Here is a 19,729-nt window from a genome sequence, read left to right on the forward strand (position 1 = left end):
AAATTAAAAAAAAAAAAAAAAGAATTCTGGAGCTGATGAGAGCTTAAGGATGATCTAACCCAATGTTTGTAAAGCTTTTTTGACCACAGTGTAGAATAAATTCTAGATTATATTCTTTTTTTTTTCTAGATTATATTCTATTTCATTTTTCATAAATGTTGATTGAGACCTTCAAAATGACCCACAATTTGGAAAACACTGATCTAGTCCAACCTTTGTATTTCACAACTAAGGAAGCAGTTATAAAGGGTCTAAGCAAATAGAGCATGCATCTGATTGCTAGAGCAGAAGAGTCTGAAACCAAGTTTTTCTAGATCCTGTCAGTCTTTTTTTTTTTAATGAAAAATATAGTTAATTGCAGTAGACGTGAGCCAAAGCAAGATCTTCTCTTCATGTGAAAATAGGTATGTAAAGATCAGAATAACACAATTTTAAGTTATGATTCAAATAATATGGTTTCTTTTCTTTAGAGGGACACCTACACGGATATTGCCACACCACTGTGTAACTGAGTCTATGAACTATGATGTGAAAACATTTGGATCTTCTCTTCCTGTTAAAATAATGGAAGCCTTAACATTGGCTGAAGGTGGGTATCATTTTCCATTTGCCTTTATTAGCAATTCAGAATGCAGCCTGGCTCTAGCTTAGATCGAAATTTGTGCTTTCTGTGATATTCCTTCACTTAAATCGGGCAGAAACATAACATATTTGATCTTCACTGTAACTGAAAAATAAAATAAATTTCAGAAGCAGAATGAGTCTATTCTTAGCACAATCATGTTACTTCTTTTATGGCTTTAAACATTGCATATGCAAAACTCAGTCCGATTTCAGAATTTGTGTGTATGAAGTTAGCTTTAAAAAAAAAAAAAAAAACAACCACTGCCTCACACTATTGGGTGTAATACTGCAATCAGGTCAAATCTTACTTCTATTTCTGGATCCTGTGTAGTATCCCAGAGGTTTTATGTACACATTTATGTTATCAATGTGGTACCTGTAGAAGATTCTCTTGGCAGAGAATTAGAGTGGAAATTTGGAAGATGCAGTCACACAAGCATCAAAAAGGCAACACTAAGGACGAGGGGTTGGGTGACTGGGGGAGCAAAGTTCAGAGCATCCTCAGTGATGAACCCAAGTCATTTTTGTTTATGATTCAATTCTAGATTTTTGTGATTTTCTGGAAGTGTTTTTCAAACTGTAAGTAGTGACTGAAGTCAGTTTAGTGTCTCATGGCCAGCACTTAAAAAAACAGAGTGCATGATATCAGAGTGCATTTCATATAATAATGTTAGATAATTTTTTTTAAGATTCTGTTTATTTATTCATGAGAGACAGAGAGAGAAAGGCAGAGACACAGAGGGAGAAGCAGGCTCCATGCAGGAGGCCCGACATGGGACTCGATCCTGGGTCTCCAGGATTAGGCCCTGGGCTGAAGGTGGCGCTAAACCGCTGAACCACCCAGGCTGCCCTGTTGGTTTTTTTTTTTGTTGTTAGAGAAATACTGATTTTAATTCAACATAAGGTAAACTCTAGGCATCTGTCATCTTTCAGCCTAAGAATTAGCAAAACTGTTGAAACAAGGCACAATTTTCCTCATATTTGTTACGTGGCTCCAGTTACAAAAATTTTTTTTATGAAAATGTTAAAACATAAAAATAGAAGTCTGATTTAAAAAAAAAGGTATAAAACAATCCCCGCAAAACCTGTTAATGTTGATCCTGATTCTACAAAACAGCACCAGTAAGAAGAATAAAAGTTGTTAAAAACCATTACGACAGCATTTCTGAAATCAGGCTGCCCTGTTTTATTTAAATTGTATTTGAATGTATTGTGATACAAAGTGTGTTTCATACTGTGAATGACAGTCAAAAAAGGTTAAAGTACCCTATTCTAGAAAGGAATATTTCTCATCAACTTGAAGTTGCATATCTTTGTCTATGAGTCCTTGGGAATTCAGTTACGGTGGTGTTCAGACAACTAAATTTCCACAAACCTCTATTATGCACTGTTCTTGTTTTAAATACATATGTTATATTTTTTTTTACTCTTCAAAAAATTTCAGCTTAAATTGTATTTAAGCCTTTTAACATACTCCTGGTTCATGCCACCAGGCTTGAACAAATAGCACAGATAGTACTATTAATAGTACAGAGCCTCAAAGGAGAGAATCCCTAGAAATTAGGATGTGCATATGTAAACTATAAGAACTTTTCCCTATATAGAAACCTACCAAGTACTGTGTGTTAAATCAGAGACCTCAGGGGTTTGCCTGTAGAGTATTTGGAGCTGCTATATTGCTTTTAGGAAAAGAAAATATTGAGCATTCTAATTCAGCAAAAAACACACACTTAGCTTAGGCATGATTTAGTATTGTAGCTTGTACGTTATTGATGCCTTTTGTTTTGCCCTCTGTACCCTGCTTTTAAGCAAAGAGCAGAGCTCAAGTTAATTAAATTTCTAGGGCTAACACATTAGTTGGCCACTAACGCTTATGACAGCAACATACTAATTTAGTTTTGCCATTTAATATGGAACGTAACCCATGAGACACCTGGGTGGCTCAGTTAGTTAAGCGGCTGGCTCTTGGTTTTAGATAAGGTCACGGAATTGAGCCCTGTGCTTAGTGGGGAGCCTGCTTTAGATTCTCTTCTACTCCTTCTGTCCCTCCCTCATGTATGTGCTCTCTCTCTTTTTAAAATAAATAGCTTTTTAAAAAATATGGAATGTCACCTTTGATATTTATATATGTTTGCATATAATGATTTATTATACTTTTAAAGAAAGTATTTTAAAATCACATTCTTTTGAAGGAACAATTTTTCCTTGAAATTTTTTTATATATTTAATGGGAGATTATTTGTGTTTCCATATCAAAATAAAATTATAGATGTTACTAAATATTACAGAAAGTAAGATATCTGTTTATAGCAAATATTAAAAGATAGTAAACCTAAGCCTAAAATACACTTTTTGCCTTCAGATACATTTCCAAAAATGGTTATAAAAGTCAAATAGATTCTTGTTTTGTTAATAAATATTGATTTACTCAATAGCATTTTTTGGGGGAAAAAAAAGCATTTTTTGATGTGAATGAATCTTTTTTGTATGTGGTAATAACTTATATATATATATAAAGAATGTAGCCATAAGGGATCCCTGGGTGGCGCAGCGGTTTGGCGCCTGCCTTTGGCCCAGGGCGCGATCCTGGAGACCCGGGATCGAATCCCACGTCAGGCTCCCGGTGCATGGAGCCTGCTTCTCCCTCTGCCTGTGTCTCTGCGCCTCTCTCTCTCTCTCTCTGTGTGTAACTATCATAAATAAATAAAAATTAAAAAAAAAAAAAAAAAACAAAAACAAAAAAAAAAGAATGTAGCCATAAAGAAGATTTTCATATAAGGAATTTTAAGGATCTTTTTTCTTTTTAACAATTTTTAAAAATTTATGCTTTAAGATTAATTACACACTTTTTTTTAAAGTTGATGATCAGCTCACTGTTCACATAGATGAAGGTGGATGGGCTTGTCTGGTCTGCAAAGAGAAACTCATTATTTGGAAGATTGCTCTGTCACCTATTACTAAGGTAATTGCTGTTTAGAGAACTAGTAGGAGATAGAGGAGAGGATTACCAATTGGCTCTAGATTTTTACTCTAATAAAGCTTTAGAGTTGTTACAGGACAGTAATCTGAATTTATACAACATTATGGATTTCCATTTTTGTTACAATATGAAACACTGAGCATGCATACACATTTCTATTGGGGGGAAAAGTTCCTCCCATTTAATAATTTTAAACTAGAGCTATGTTACTTACATTTAATAACATTAGAGACTTTAAAATTTTTAATGATTGTTATAAGCATCTTGTCAGTCTATCTAATGGAGTTTAAAGACTAAATGCTGTCCACATAAGCTAATGAACTGAGTTTATTTCTAAAATAGGATTGTGTTTCACTGAATTTACTGAATGATGCTTAAGAGAGAAGAACTGAGCGGTGCCTGGGGGCGCTCGGTCAGTTAGGCAGCAACTCCTGATTCTGCTTACATCATAATCTTGGGGTCCTGAAATGGAGCTCTGCCTCACTGCACTCAGTGAGGAGTCTGCTTCAGGATTTTCTCTCTCCCTCTACCCTCGCCCCCCAAATAAATAAATGTCTTTTTAAAAAACAAAGAAAAAATGATACCAGTTTTAGCAATTGCTAGTTTAACTTTCAGTTGTCAAGTTTCTCACATAGGGTTATCATTTGTGTTTCCAGAACCTTATCCTCAGCAACCTATTTTCCTGTGTGTTTCAGATCAGGCATCCTCTCTTACATCACTCACTGGTTACTGTTACTGGGCCTTATTCCTTTGGAACTGGGGACTCCTACTTACCTAAACTCTTGATGTCTGTGACCTCTGTACTGCTACTACATAGAAAATAATATTTGTGAGCATAGGAAAGGGAGACAGACGTTCTGGGTGCTGTGATGAGTTAGCAGAAGGAACCTGATACCTGGCTGAGGCTAAGAAATATTTTCTAGACAACTTGGTATAATTAATTGCTCTGTGGTAATGCTGATGTTAGTTGTCAAACAAATCAAGACTAGCCTAGGAAAATTCCATACGTATTTTTCTTAACCAATAGACTTTATTTAGTCCAGAAAAACATTGGAGTAGTTGATATTCAGGGACTAGTCTAGCTTTTAAGTTTTCCTAATCCTATATCTGTTAAAAAACTTTGTTTTGAAATTACCGAAAGCCTGATCAAAAAGATGTGAGAAGAAAGAATATTTGTAGAATGGTATTTCCAGCAGTGAGTCAGAATCTAAAATATGCAAGGAAAAAAAATAGTGAAGTCAGGTGCATATTTTAAAAAATTCGATTGATGTGAAAGATTTTTTTGTTTGGGTTTCTTCTTTAGTTATCTGTTTGCAAAGAACTTCAACTGCCACCTAGTGACTTCGACTGGAGTGCTGACTTGGTGGCTCTCTCTTACTCTGATAACTCAGGTGAAACACAATCTACTCAGGTAGGTGACTTAAATGCTTATTGATACGCATTTTTTTTAAATAAAGAAGTTCTACTATTAGAGGAATCATCCAACCTGATTTAGAGACATAATGATAAAGCCACAGGAATCAAGACTTGTATTGGCAAAGGGACATATAAGGGCATTTGAACAGAATAGAGACTACAGATACAGAGTGGCCCTTTGATCTTTGACAGCTGCAACAATTATTCAATGGAGTAAGGATGGTCTTTTCAGTAAATGGTGTTGGGACCATTGGGCATCCTTATGCAAAGAAAAAGAGAGAAAGGAAGAACTACTCCCTAAATCTCCTACTTTATATAAAGATTAACTCAAAATGGATCATAGGTTTAGATGTAAAACATAAAACTATAAAAACTTTTAGAAGAAAACAGGAAAAAAAATCATCATAATCTGGGGTTAGACAAAGAGTTCTTGGAAATCACCGAAAGCATGATTCATTTTAAAAAATGGATAAATTGGACCTCATCAAAATTTAAAAATTGGCTCTGTCAAACACAGTGACAAGAAAAAGAGACAAGCTACAGCCTGGAGGAGAATATTCTTAAGTCCTATGGCCATCAAAGGACTTGTATCTCAAATGCAAAATGAACTCTCAAGGCTTATTAAGAAAACAACTGAATTTAAAAACAGGGCACAGGACTTGAACAGACACCAAGGGTGTCACAGAGGTGTTCATGTCATTAGCTATTAGGGAAATGTAAATTGAAACAATAGTGAGATATCATAATACATCTCTTAAAATGGCTAAAATACAAAATACTGACACTACGAAGTATTCCCAAGGATATGGGGCAACTGGAATTCATACATTCCTGATGAGAATGCAAAATGGTATAGCTACTGGATTTTCACACTTGCTGTTATGACCCAGCAATTCCCTTCCTGGCTGTTTACCTTATAGAAGTTAAAACTTATATTTACACAAAAAACAGTGTATGAATGTCATGGCAGCTTTTTATTTGTGATAGCCAAAGGTGGAAACAACCCAAGTGTCCTTTAACAAGTGAATGAATAAACAAACAGGGTTCATCCATAGAATGGAATTCTACTCAGCAGTGAAAAGGAATGAACTCTTGATAACAGTAACAATCTGGATGGATCTCAAGACATGCTGAAGTAAGATAAGCTGGTGCTTAAAGGTTACATTCTATATGATTTCATTTGCTTGACATTCTCAGAAAGATGGAACACTAATGATGGAAACAGTGGTTGTCAGGGTTAGGATGAGGGAAAGATGTGATTATTAAGAGAGAGCACCAGGAAGTTTGGGGTGTTGACAGAATTGTGCTGTGTCCCTATATTGGTGGTAGTTACGTGGGTCTGTACATGTGTTAAAATTTGTAGAACTAAAAAAAAAAATTTTTTTTTGTAGAACTGCACAACAAAAGAAAGTAAATTTTATAGTCTGATAATTTTTAAAATATAAAAAGGAGGGGTTTTGTCCCCCCTAATTTTTGTTAAATAGTAAATTGCCCTGGTTTCTTTTTATTGGTGTCACCAGACTCCTAGTTTCAGGGTCTTTTTTATTGTGATTACTGACTGTTATATTGTTTCAAGGCTGTTGCTGTCATGGTTGCCACCAGAGAAGGAGCCATCCGCTATTGGCCAAGCCTTGCCGGTGAAGATATCTACACAGAGACCTTCGTAGATTTGGGAGGTGATAAGACTTACAGTTTCCTAACAGCAGTGCAGGTATACAATGAGTATTCTTTTATATTTATTGGAAAGCTGTGTTTTGGCTTGGGAGTGAGATGTAAACGACTAAAAATTGTTTTGAATAGACCGTACAGGCCAGAGGGGGATCAAAAAGAGGTGAGAAGAATGAAAGGGTCTAGGATTTCAATAGGTGGACAAAAGAAAGCCCTTCTCCTAGGACTCTGAAATACCAATATTGGATCATGGCCAGTGGTATTCATTTCTTTCAGAAATTTTCAGACAGTGACTTAGGAACCCTTAAATGGTATGAAGAATAGTTTACTAATGTCCACTCTGCAAGTTTGCCAACAATAAAGTGTGATACTCGATTTGTTGAACCTGCAGTATGGTGAACCTGTTTAAGGATCAGAATTAAGAAAACATGCAGTTGGGACTCCTGGGTGGCTCAGTGGTTGAGCATCTGTCTTTGGCTCAGGTTGTGATCCCGAAGCCCTGGGATCAAGTAGCAAATCAGGCTCCCCATGGGGAGTCTGCTTCTCCTTCTGCCTGTCTCTGCCTCTCTATGTCTCATGGATAAATCTTTTTTTAAAAAAAGAAAAATATGTGATTAAAAAAACAATTATAACTGAAGTTTTTCTTTTTCTTTTTTTATTTTAAAGATTTTATTTATTCATTCTCGAGAGACATAGAGAGGCAGAGGGAGAAGCAGGCTCAGGCAGGAAGCCCCATGCGGGACTTGATTCCAGGTCTTCAGGATCACACCCTGCGCTGAAGGCAGACACAACTGCTGAGCCATCCAGACATCCCTGAAGTTTTTCTGTGTAGAGTTAATATCATGTGAGTGGATTCATAATTAAATCATTTTAGTAAAATGACACTTAAAATTCTTTTTAGATTTGTTTTAAGGTATAGATGATAGATGATTTGTTTCTATGATCAAAGCATTTTGTGTTAATGTTCTTTATCTCAGTTGTAGATGCATAACTGCTTTCACAATATTTGTTCATAGGGAGGAAGTTTTATTTTGTCCTCATTGGGAAGCCAGCTGGTTCGGCTGATACCTGATAGTTTAGGAAAGATTCATCAACATATCCTACCTCAAGGACAAGGCATGCTTTCAGGAATTGGTCGGAAGGTTTCTTCTCTTTTGGGAATTTTATCTCCAAGTAGTGATCTCATCGTAAGTTGATAAAAATAATTTTGTTTTACAAGCTTGTTTCTTAGTGAAATCAGTAAGTTGGAAGTTTCCTATGATGTTGATATTGCCTCCGTATGAACACTAGTGTATATGAAATAGAATCTTTGATTTTTTTTCAGGGAAGCATGTTTTGATCAAATGAGTTCGTATTAACCAAACCCTTTTGCAAACCCTGTAACTTTAGTATTCTTAAATCATACAGATTCTAAGTAGAGTTTTTGAATTAAAATTGTTATATAAAATTATAAATGTGTTTAAGGACCAATTTTGGTTTTTAGATTTAACCAAAAGTGTGTTCTCCACTCCCATGACTCCAGCTGTATGTGTGGATGACTCAGATCTAGATCTGTCAGCCGGGCTTCTGCCTCAGGCTCTGGAATAGTGAAAGGAGGTGGACGAGAGCTAACGTGGAACATCTATTCTCTGCTAGGTGCTCTGTATTTGTTATCTGGAGTAATTGTTATGATGACCTATAATGTAGAGAGCATTCTCCCCAGTTTGCAGATGAAGATACAGCCTCAGGGACATTATGTAAACTGCCTGAGGTTGCACAGCTACTCTGTGGCAGATACGTGCCCAGGCCTCTGGGAATCAAAAGCACATTTTCTTCTCACTGTGCTGTTCGTCACTGCAGGTTGCTCTCATCATCCACTTTCTTGATGGTCTTTGGACCTAAAACCTGATGTGTCTGAAAACACATTGCTCATATTCCCTCTTCTCTTATGTTTTCTGTACCAGAAGTGTATATAAAACTCGTTTCTCTTTTGGGCTGTTTATTTCTGTTCATGACCCTGTCACTTTTTTTAGTAACCTCAATATAAAACCTTCATCCTGTATATATGTGTCTTCCCTTCTATAGCAAATTACTTACTTATCAGATACTATAGATTTGACTTCTACCATGTCTCATTTTAATCCCTATCTCTTGCTTCCATTGTTATGCCCTAATCTACACTCTTTTTAAATTTCCCCTAAGTTCTTCATGCCAGTTTAGTTTACTCACTGTTGGCCCCTTATCCTGTTAGTGGCCAGAATCATGGTAACAGGAAAAATGGAGAAAAGTAGGGCTTTAACTCAAAACAATCATGTGTGCCCAACTAAAAACATAACTGTACTTCAGAACCAAGTATATACTTGAAAAGGCAAAATAATCTACCTACATGGGGCACCTGGGTGGCTCAGTCAGTTAAGCATCTGCCTTAGGCTCAGGTCATGATTCCAGGGCACTGGGATGAAGCCCCATATTGGGCTCTGCCTCTGCCCTTCCCTCTGCTTGTGCTCTCTCTCTTGCTCTCAAATGAAATCTTTTCTAAAAAAAAAAAAAAAAAGAACTATGTACATATAACTTGCCACATTCATTTTCCTATAACAGTTCTTGAGTTCAAAAGCCATTGATAATATCTTGTTTACTAGATTTACAAACTCCTATTCAGGACTCTGCTGTGTGTTCGTAATTTTTCATTTGAATGTTATTTCTAATTCTTTTTTTGTTACAATCTACATTCCAATGTAACAGGACTACATGTTTTCTGAAAGACCTTATAACTTTCCCACACTGTACTCTTTTTGGGCTGTATACTTTTTTTATATTTCTGCCTATGGAAATCTTACCTTGCTTTCAAGGTCCATTTCAGGATCACTCCTTTTTTGAATCCTAAATGAAGAATTCTGCTAGGATTACTAATAGAATACTCATAAAATACATAAAACTTGAATTTCAGAAAAATAGTTCATTAACATTAGAACTTAGAAATCTGTAAACTTTTTTCTTCTCTCCATACAGCTTTCAAGTGTCCTTTGGGATAGAGAGAGAGCAAGCTTTTATAGCCTGACAAGTTCAAACATTAGTAAATGGGAATTAGATGATTCTTCAGAAAAACAAGCACATAGTTGGGATATAAATAGAGCCCTGAAGGAAAACATCACTGATGCTATATGGGTAAGGAAAAATAATATTCAGCTTTATAATTCACATTTTTGGTTATATGAGAATGCTAGTTTTTTAAATTGTTTTATTTATTTTAACACATTTCAATGCAATGTAATGTAGCTTTTAGCCATCAGATAAGCAGAAATGGGACCTTCAGTCTCTAGAAATACTGGAGCTCACTGATTTACTTAGTAGTTTTTAAAATGCATACATTATTTGATAACTCTTTGAACTATTTAGTAGGTGCTGGGACTACAGAGGTGAAAAACTGATCCTTACAGTCATGGAGCTTATGTTACTGATTTTTTTATATAGGGATCTGAAAGTAACTATGAAGCTATTAAAGAAGGGGTTAACGTTCGGTATTTGGATTTGAAGCAAAACTGGTAAGTAATTAGTTTGTCATCAAGAACATAGGTAGTTATTTGGAAAAATAATGTTTTTTGTAAAGTGATGAGCAGTCTTGCTATCTGTTTTTTACTGCTAATCTCATCATACTCTCATACCTTACTAAGTGGTTTAGTGTCCTTTTCTAGAGATGCTGTTTCTCTTTTACAAACAGGCAGTTTTCAGCCTTTGGCTGTATATTTTTATATTAGCTGTCTGCCCTAGTTCGAGACCAATCTTTCCTGCTGTCATGGCTGGAGCTTCTCTTACTTCATGCAAAGAGCCGTCCTCCCTGCTGCTGTCATTCTTTTCTGAGTGGAGATTCCAGGCATACTGTTGCAGCCATTTTGCTTTAGTAAGCCTATGTTTGTGGCTATATTAAAGAAAGGAAGGTGGGGTGAGATCTTGTCTTGGCAGTACAGGTAAGAACTCAGGGTTTATACTCAATGAATTTCCTCTTAAAGACAAGAGGAGACAATGCTCTAAGTCATGCTTAAGGCCCTAGGTTAGTCTGTTAAAGCTGAGCTTTTTCGCTGTGTTGCAGTTGTGTTAGCTTTATTAGCTGTCTTACAATTTACTTTTAATACCAAAGATTGTATGGAACTTGAAAACCAGTTGTAACATGGCTTCCATGAGAAAGTTCATAATGAGTGCATTATGGGTACTTGATTTGTAATTCTTCAAAACACAACTTACCAGAAGTTAAGGGCAATTTTTATGTATTTTAGAGTAATTTAGTTTAGTAGAACAAATTCTACTTGTTTTTTGGAAGGATATTGAAATTCTGTATAATTTTTCTGAGGCTCTTGAGAATGTCAGATCTTTTTTTATACTAGAAACCTCATATAAACTATCAAAGAGGTAGAAATAATAGTACCTATTTAATTTCCATAAATGGTTTAATTACATATAGTTTATGTGTTTTCATGTATCTCTACCAGACTTTCAGAAAGTTTAGAACTGCTGCTGGGACACACAGCCCATGTGGGCGTGTGATGCAGACATTTTTTTCACATAGTTTTCAGAATGGAGAAGTAGACTGCAAACAGGAAGAGAAACATGCTTAGGAATTGCTGTATTGGATCAGAGCCCAGGCTCCTCTCCCCTATTGTCATGTTTAACAAGATGCTTTGGGGCTTTCAAGACACAGCTCTCAGTTCTCCTTCTGGACCCTCTGGTGATCCATACAGTGTGTCCATGTCTGCATACATTTTTTTCTATTTAAGAATAGTGTTCATCTTCCTGATGCTCATTGGTGCTCCTTGCTGCTCCTTAATCTTCTGCTCGTTTTAGCCAGGTTTGCAACCTAAGCATATATTTTTAATGAATAGGCTTATAAGTTCTTTTATTAGATTATTATTGATATGGAACTCAGCCTCATTTTTGGTGTGAATTTGTGTTTTTGTTTTGTTTTGTTTTTAAGATTTTATTTATTTATTCATGAGAGACAGAGAGAGAGAGGCAGAGACACAGGCAGAAGGAGAAGCAGGCTACATGCAGGGAGCCCAATGTGGGACTCAATCCCGGCAGTCCAGGATCAGACTCTGGGCTGAAGGCAGGTGCTAAACCGCTGAGCCACGCGGGCTGCCCTGGATATTTTAAGTCTTAAATGTAGTATCTTGTGTATATTCACATAAAAATTTGTTAAATTTTTACTGGTCTGCAAAATTTAGATTATCTGTGTGTCTTCTGTGCTACCTAAAAGTGCATCGTTTTTTTCAAATGTGAAGATGTTTTTATAAAGATATCAAATACAACTGGTCTAACACCAGTCTCTAAGGAATTCTATTTGTTAGACATATCTCTGTGATTTGGTGAGCACCTTTCATCACCCAGTGTTAGTCTTTAGAGTAACTTCAATATAGAACCTTACCATAGGTCTAACCAACTATACCTCACTCCTTGGTACATTCAAGACCACATTCTCTGGGGCCTCACTTGGTTCCTCTTTTTGCTTTGTTTTGTTTGTTTGTTTTTGGCTACACTATTTATAATTGGAAGTTGTATCTACTAATTTCCCTTATCTATTTTGCCCATTCCCTCAATAATCTCCTTTCTCGCAACCGAGAGTCCTTCATTTTTCTGTTTGTTCATTTGTTTTTAAAATTCCACATATAGGGGAAGCTTATGGTATTTGTCTTTCTGTGTCTGACCTATTTCAGTTAACAGAATATCTTCTAGTGCCATCTATGTTGTCACAAATGGCAAGATCTCACTCTTTTTTATAACTAATATTCCACTATGCATGTGTGTATGTGTGTATATATGTACTACATACATTGATACTTAGGTATATATATACACCCATATACACACACATCTTGTTTATCCATTCATTTGTTGATGGGCTTTGGAATTGCTTCCATGTCTCAGGTGTTGTAAACAATGCTCCAATAAACATAGGGGTGCATGTATATTTTCAATTTAGTGTTTTTGTTTTCTTTGGATAAATCCCCAGTGGTGGAATTATTGGATCATATGTTTTTTTAATTTTTCAAGAAACCTCCATACTGTTTTCCACAATGGCTTCACCAGTTTGCATTCCCACCAATAGAGTGTGAGGACTCCTTTTTTTTTCTCCACATCTTCACCAATACTTATTAATTCTTGTTTTTTATAGCCATTCTAATAAGTATAAGATGCTATCTCATTGTGGTTTTGATTTGCATTTTCCTGATGATTAGTGATGTTGTGCATCTTTTCATGTGTTTGCTGGCCATCTGTATGTCTTCTTTAGAAAACTGTTCAGGGCCTCTGCCCAAAAAATTGGGTTTTTTGGGTGTTGAATTGTTAAGTTCTTTATATATTTTAGATATTAACCCCTTATCAGATACATCATTTGCGAAATTCCATTCAGCAGGTTGCCTTTTGTTTTGTTGATAGTTTCCTTTGCTGTGCAAAATCTTTTTATTTTGGTGTAGCCCTAATAGTTTGATGTTAATTTTTTTCCTTGCCTGAGGAGACATATCCATAAATATGTTGTTAAGGCTGATGTCCAAGAGATTACTGCTTGTGTTTTCTTTTAGGAGTTTTATAGTTTCAGGTCTCAACATTTAGGTCTTTAATCCATTAGTTCCTTTTTACGTATGACATCTATGTCTTGTATTAGCTCTTTAGGTCACTGCCAGTATATTACAAATTTGGGCCAATATTTTTGGATTCCTTTCAAGAGTCCAAGTAGAAGTGATAAGGGTTCAGGGGCTGGGTGAGGAGAACGGTGGAAAAAGAAATGAAAGCCATGTTAGGATCACTTGATTTGGAGTGATACCAATTAGTCATCAGCTTGTTTTTTTGTTTTGGGGGCTTTTTTTTTGGCTTCTTATTTTTAGTTGTCAATAGAGGGCGCTTGCTCCCTGTTAATATTTCTGAGACTTGCGTGAAAGTTGCTAATAATAAATGCTACTGAATGTTTTGGAGGGGTTGAGATTAGAGACTATTCTTTGTTGAGGGCAATAATTTTGATAGACTTGAGAGGAACATACAAGCTTTAAGATAGGAAAAGGTTTGTTTTCATATTGAAATTTCTGTAATTAGTTGTTAAAATTAAAACCAAAATGATGTTCCTCCTAACCAGAGTAAGCTTTAAAGAACAAATTAGGCAAGGGTTTGGCAGCCTTTTTTGTGAGGGGCCTCAAACTGACTATTTTAGGCTTTGGGGGCCATGTAGTCTTCTAGGCTATCAATGATAGCATGAACTATTCTATCAACAGTAGCATGAAAGCATCTATGGACAATATAGAAATGAGTGGGCATAGCTGTATTCCAGTAAAGCTTCATTTATAAAAATTCACTTGGGCACAATTAGCCCTGAGGGTTCTCTTTTACCAGTCCTGCATTTGATTTGTTGATCTTTTTTTTTTTTTCAAGATTTTATTTATTTATTAGAGAGAGAGAGAGAGAGCAAGCACAAGCAGGGGAAGTGACAGAGGGAAAAGAAAGTTCTCCACTGACAGGGGAGCCAGACCTGAAGCTCAATCCCAAAACCCCTGGGATCGTGGCCCAAACCAAAGGCAGGTGCCCCTGTTGATCTTTTTTTAAGTCAGATTTATTGAACTGTGCTTTACGGACAGTAAAATTCACCTGTTTTAGTGTATAATTTAATGAGTTTTGACCAGTGCAGACTCAGTCATTTGTAAGACCTAGTCAGTATATGGAATAGTCCATCACCTCCAAAATTCCCTCATGCCTCTTTGTAATCAATTCCTCCTTCACCTTCAACCCCTGGCAACTATTGATGTATTTTCAGTCCCTGTAGTTTTGCCTTTTTCAGAATGCCCTATAAATGAGATCATAAAGTTTAAAGCCTTTTGAGACTAACTTCTTTCACTTCGCATAATGTATTTGATACTCATTCAGTGGTTTCTTTTTACTGCTAAGTAGTGGCACACTGTAGAATTACCAGGTTTGGGGCAGCTGGGTGACTCTTGATTTCAGCTCAGGTCATGATCTCAGGGTCGTGAGATTGGAGTCTGCTTGGGATTCATTCTTTCCCTCTGCTCCTCCTACTCATACTCTCTCACAAATAAATAAAATATTTTTAAAAAGATTACCAGGGTCATCTATTCAGCAGTTGAAGGATATTGGGCTTCCATTTTTAGGCAATTATGAATAAAGCCACTATAACAATTTGCACACAGGTTTTTGTGTGAACATAAGTTTTTACTTTTTTTGGGCAAATATCTAGGAGTAGGATTGCTAGGTCTTCTGGTTAGTCCACATTTTAACTATATAAGAAACTGACAAGCTGACTTCCAAAGAGGCTATAGATCTTTCTCTTTTATTGATTAGTGATGGGCTCCTGATTTTGGCAGCTGCATGGCACCCAGCAGACAATCCATGTCTCATTTATTACTCTCTGATAACAGTAGAAGATAATGGCCACCAAATGTCAGATGCAGTAACTGTAGAAGTCACTCAGTATAATCCACCTTTTCAGGTAAGATTTCTGTCTGCAAATTAAATTAGGAATGACAGTAATGTAACAAGTTGTTTGTGTGAACCATTGCAGGGTCAGGTTCTTTTGAGAGATTGACCTGCAGGGCTTGGAAATATTTTTAAATAGCTAGTTTTTAGGCATTGCATTTTGTTTGTCATCTTAGACTTGTTCCTTTGCACAACCTTAGCTAAAAAGAAATGAGAGTGGAAGCAGCTGACCGTAAGCAGTTGTTTAAAATTGTAAATATTCTTGAATGATGATGATGTTCATAAGGAAAAGCCTTAACTGTAAATTCATTTCATTTAGCCTTAAGAAGTATAGTATCTAAAAAAAAAAAGTATAGTATCTAATTTTGTTAAGTCTTTATTTTTAGTATGACTCTAACTAAATACTGTAAGGAAATCGTTTATTTTTTCCTTTTATTTCAAATAAACCTTATTATGCAAGAAAAACATGCTCAGTGTTAAGATTTTTCAGGCAATGCAGAAGAGGTATAAAGAAAACAGTTTCAGAATAAAATCATGGAATACCACTTTTAATGTTTCATTTATAAAATTACTTCTTTAATAAACTATATATTTTTAGCATTTGATTTCATTTAATTAGGTCATATTTCTTTCTGTTTCTGATTTTATATATGAACAAATTAACTCAATTTTCTTGTGCTCGATAGCTTCACAGTGAAGTAGGAGCCAAAATGTTTACCAAGAATCGCTTACAAAGTATTTGCCAATTTTAAATCAATAACATAGAAAACTAATCTTTTAATTCCTCACATTTGTTAGAGGCTTTTAGTTAAAATTTCATCACCATGGAATTTTCAAAATTTGTTGATTTACAACTTGACAAATTGTTTCTCCAATTGATGTTTATAAACTTACTCTGTGTCATATTTTGTAAATCATCCCAAGGGTAGTGTTTAGGTTTTAAAAAGGACAATCTGAATTATTTTATCATTTTCATGAGATAGTATATAAAAATGTAAATTTGCAAAATTATACAAGTATTTTTAATTCTCATTAATGTAACCTTTAATTTTCAGTCTGAAGACTTGATTATGTGTCGGTTGATGGTTCCAAACTTTTCAAATCAGACTGCGTATCTGTATACTGAAAGTGCAGTCTACGTGTGCTCCACAGGAACTGGGAAGTTTTCTCTTCCTCGGGAAAAAATTGTCTTTAATACACAAGGTACAGTATTAGTTTTAGAAAGGATGATTAATGATTAATCATAATTAGTCATTCTTAGCAGTTTTTATTCTCTTTCATTCCATAAGTGTTGTTTTAAGCATGATACCTCTAAATGTTATTGAGACATTCAGTACTATAGCAGTAGTAGCTGGAAGTTACAAACCCTACTGAAAAACTGAAAGGGTAGTAAAATTCCCAAACTGTTATGTTTGTGGGCAAAAACATAGTAATGTTTTCCCCCAGAAGAGGCCAAGAAGCAGAGAACTGACATTAAAAGAAGTAATTGTTGATTCCTAATTAGACTAACTTATTACTCTGAGCTGATGGTCTTTAAGTTTGTTCAGACTCCTGGTTAAGAAGAATCCCAGGTGCCCGACTCATGCAAGGGGGCCAGAATGGAGGCACAGGACAGGGGGAGCCATCCAGAAGTGGAAAAAAAGCCAACCAGGCAGTCTAATCAGGATTTTTATCTTAAAGAGATTGGGGAGAGGGGAAAATCCAAGTAAGGCATGGATTTTGAATGGAACCTAGATTTTTCTAGTTTTAACACAAGAGCCTAGACTTTGAGTATTGAGATTGTTATCAAGGCATTGAGCAACCTGAGACTTTTTCCCTTCTCCATTGGCCTATTTAATAAGTAAAGAAAGACAGAGGGCAAGAGGACTCCCTTGAATTGGAAAAAGCTGTCATCTGAGTTTTGCAGAATGAATAATTTTATTTTTTGGCTGATTATACTTACCGCTATCTTGCAAGGCTAGTTTTTAATTGTCCCCAAAATGAAGGACACAGAGCTTGTTTTTTCAAATAACAACAGGTTCCTGACATTTGATCTAAAATTAAAAAGCTGAGTTCAAAGTAGGAAGAATATTGTAAAGGGAAAAAAAAGTTCTTAATATATCAAGATGATTTTCTGTTGAGGGCAGTAGATTTTAGAAAGAATTTTATTTGTTATGTATGTCTGTATATTTTCCTTTTAGGAGATAGTATTTTAGGAGCTGGTTCCTGCGGTGGTTTTCCTATCCTTTTTTCTAGAAACAGTGGATTGGTGTCTATTACTTCAAGGGAAGGTGTGTCCATATTAGCAGAAGACCTTGAAGATTCTCTAGCATCTTCAGTTGCTGGACCCAGCAATGAGGTAATTTGGTTCCATAAGATTTTAAGATTTTTATCAGAGTATTTCCCACAGATGTTTTAGTTTAACAGTTTTAAAAGAGTTGTGATGAAAAAATAATTCCTTCATCTCCTCTGTCCTCTTTTCCAGTAGCAACTCCTTTTAAGTCTTTTAGCTGTTTCTATCTGTTTCCATATTTCTAAGTAATATCATATGTTGCTATCTCTTAATTCATCAGTTTTAGACATTTGTTGATATCCTATTACAGGATAAGGATTTAGGGTAATCTGTAGTCCTGCCTCTGCATTTATCATCCCAGTATAAATTTTTTCCCTTTAATAACAATGTGAATATTACTTATAGTTCACTGAATCAAGTAGTGTGCTGATTACGTGTCCTTCATTATTCACCTTTATGTGATTCTCGGAGTGTTTAATGGACCAATTTTATATTTCCTTTCACTTTTCTTTAATATATGGCCCATCTTCTCATGGCCTCCAGGAGCTCTTTAAATGCCTGTATGGTTTTCCTCACAGTCAAATCTTTAGAAACTCTGCATCTACTGGCATCTTCGAAACTTCCTTTTCATTATCCACAAATCCTTGCCAGGACTTGTGTCTGCACCACACACACACCCTGGTTTGCCTGTCTCCTGTCTGCTCTGTAATCTTTCATTCCTTCTTCTGGTTTCCATCTTTATGTGTTGTAGTTGGAATCACAGATGTTCAGGTGGTTGCGCTTCTGGCTATTTTGGGATGATTTTGACAGAGTGGGATAAAAACCATCAATTTTTTTTCTTCATCTAGAATTACGAAATACCCTGATCTGGGTATTTGTATCATTCTTTTACAAGAGACTAAAAATACCACTTGAGGTCATTTCCATTTGAATACAATATGAAATATATAGACTATTTTTAGAGTTCAAAATTAAAATAACTTGTTAGTTTCAACAGAAGGTAACAATTTTTTTTTACTTTTATTCATTTGTAGTCATGTGGTTTTTATAATACTGCTTATGTTCTGAAGCTTAGAATATTCTTCTTTGAGATTTTTCTAAATCTGTTTAAGCTTGAAATCAACCATTTTCCTTAGTAATATCCATTGCGATGAATTGTGTAAGAGCAAACCAATAAAAAGTTGTGTGGCTAATGATGAAACCCCCAGATAGTTTTATTTACAATATAATTCCTAAATTATATATGCCTTTTTTTTTAACTGTATGTCAATCCATATTTTTTATTTATTTTTATTTTTAATTCTAGTGTAGTTAACATAGTGTTATCCTAGTTTCTGATGTATAATACAGTGATTCAGTAATTGTATACATTACTTAGTGCTCATTATGATAAATATACTCTTAATCCCCATCACCTATTTCACCCATTCCTTACCCCACCCTCCCCTTTGGTGACCATTAGTTTGTGGAATAAACAAATAAAATAGGAGTCTGTTTTTTACTTTGTCTCTTTTTTTTTTTCTTTATTTATTTGATTTCCTAAATTCCACATATGAGTGAAATCATTTGGTATTTATCTTTCTCTGACTTATTTCACTTAGTCTTATAGTCTCTAGATTTATCCATGTTGTGGCAAATGGCAAATTTTCATTCATTTTTATGGCTGAGTAATATTCCATTTTATGTATGTACCACATCTTCTTTATCCATTCATCCACTGATGGATACTTGGACTGCTTCCATAATCTGACTGTTTAAATAATGCTGCAATAAACATAGGGTTTCATATATATTTTTTGAATTAGTGTTTTTGTATTCTTTGGGTAACTACCCAGTAGTGGAATTACTGGGTCATATGATAGTTCTGTTTTAATTTTTTGAGCAATTCCTATACTGGCTTTTTTTAAAAGATATTTATTTATATTTATATATTTATATTTATTTAGGCAGAGGGAGAAGCAGGCTCCCTGCAAGGAGCCTGATATGGGACTCAATCCTGGGATCATGCCCTGAGCCAAAGGCAGACGCTCATCTGCTGAGCTACCCAGGCGTCTCTCCATACGGTTTTCCAGTGGCTGCATGAGTTTGCATTCCCATCAGTAGTGTGCAACAGTTCCTCTTTTGTCCACATCCTCGCCAGTGCTTAGTATTTCTTGTGTTTCTGACTTTAGTCATTCTGATAGGTGTGAGGTGATATCTCATTGAGGTTTTGATTTGCATTTCCCTGATGAAGAATGATTTTGAGCTTTTTTTCATGTGTCAGCCATATGGATGTCTTCTTTGGAGAAATGTCTGTTCATGTCTTCTGCCTGTTTTTTAATTGG

General features: G+C 35.5%; 1 protein-coding gene across 2 annotated transcripts in view; it reads left to right on the forward strand.

Annotated features, from left to right (window-relative positions):
* The window catches only part of NUP133 (nucleoporin 133), a 53,983-nt gene that overhangs the window by 2,302 nt on the left and 31,952 nt on the right, over positions 1-19,729 (forward strand). For both annotated transcript variants that reach the window (XM_025448468.3, XM_035715537.2), the window contains exons 2-11: positions 471-589; positions 3,483-3,586; positions 4,908-5,015; positions 6,597-6,731; positions 7,705-7,875; positions 9,677-9,832; positions 10,139-10,209; positions 14,999-15,146; positions 16,189-16,336; positions 17,314-17,471. In XM_025448468.3, coding sequence (XP_025304253.1) covers positions 471-589; positions 3,483-3,586; positions 4,908-5,015; positions 6,597-6,731; positions 7,705-7,875; positions 9,677-9,832; positions 10,139-10,209; positions 14,999-15,146; positions 16,189-16,336; positions 17,314-17,471 — 1,318 coding nt within the window. The remainder of the gene's footprint in view (positions 1-470; positions 590-3,482; positions 3,587-4,907; positions 5,016-6,596; positions 6,732-7,704; positions 7,876-9,676; positions 9,833-10,138; positions 10,210-14,998; positions 15,147-16,188; positions 16,337-17,313; positions 17,472-19,729) is intronic.

Source organism: Canis lupus, chromosome 4 (genome assembly GCF_003254725.2).
Source record: "Canis lupus dingo isolate Sandy chromosome 4, ASM325472v2, whole genome shotgun sequence".
Taxonomy (NCBI): domain Eukaryota; kingdom Metazoa; phylum Chordata; class Mammalia; order Carnivora; family Canidae; genus Canis; species Canis lupus.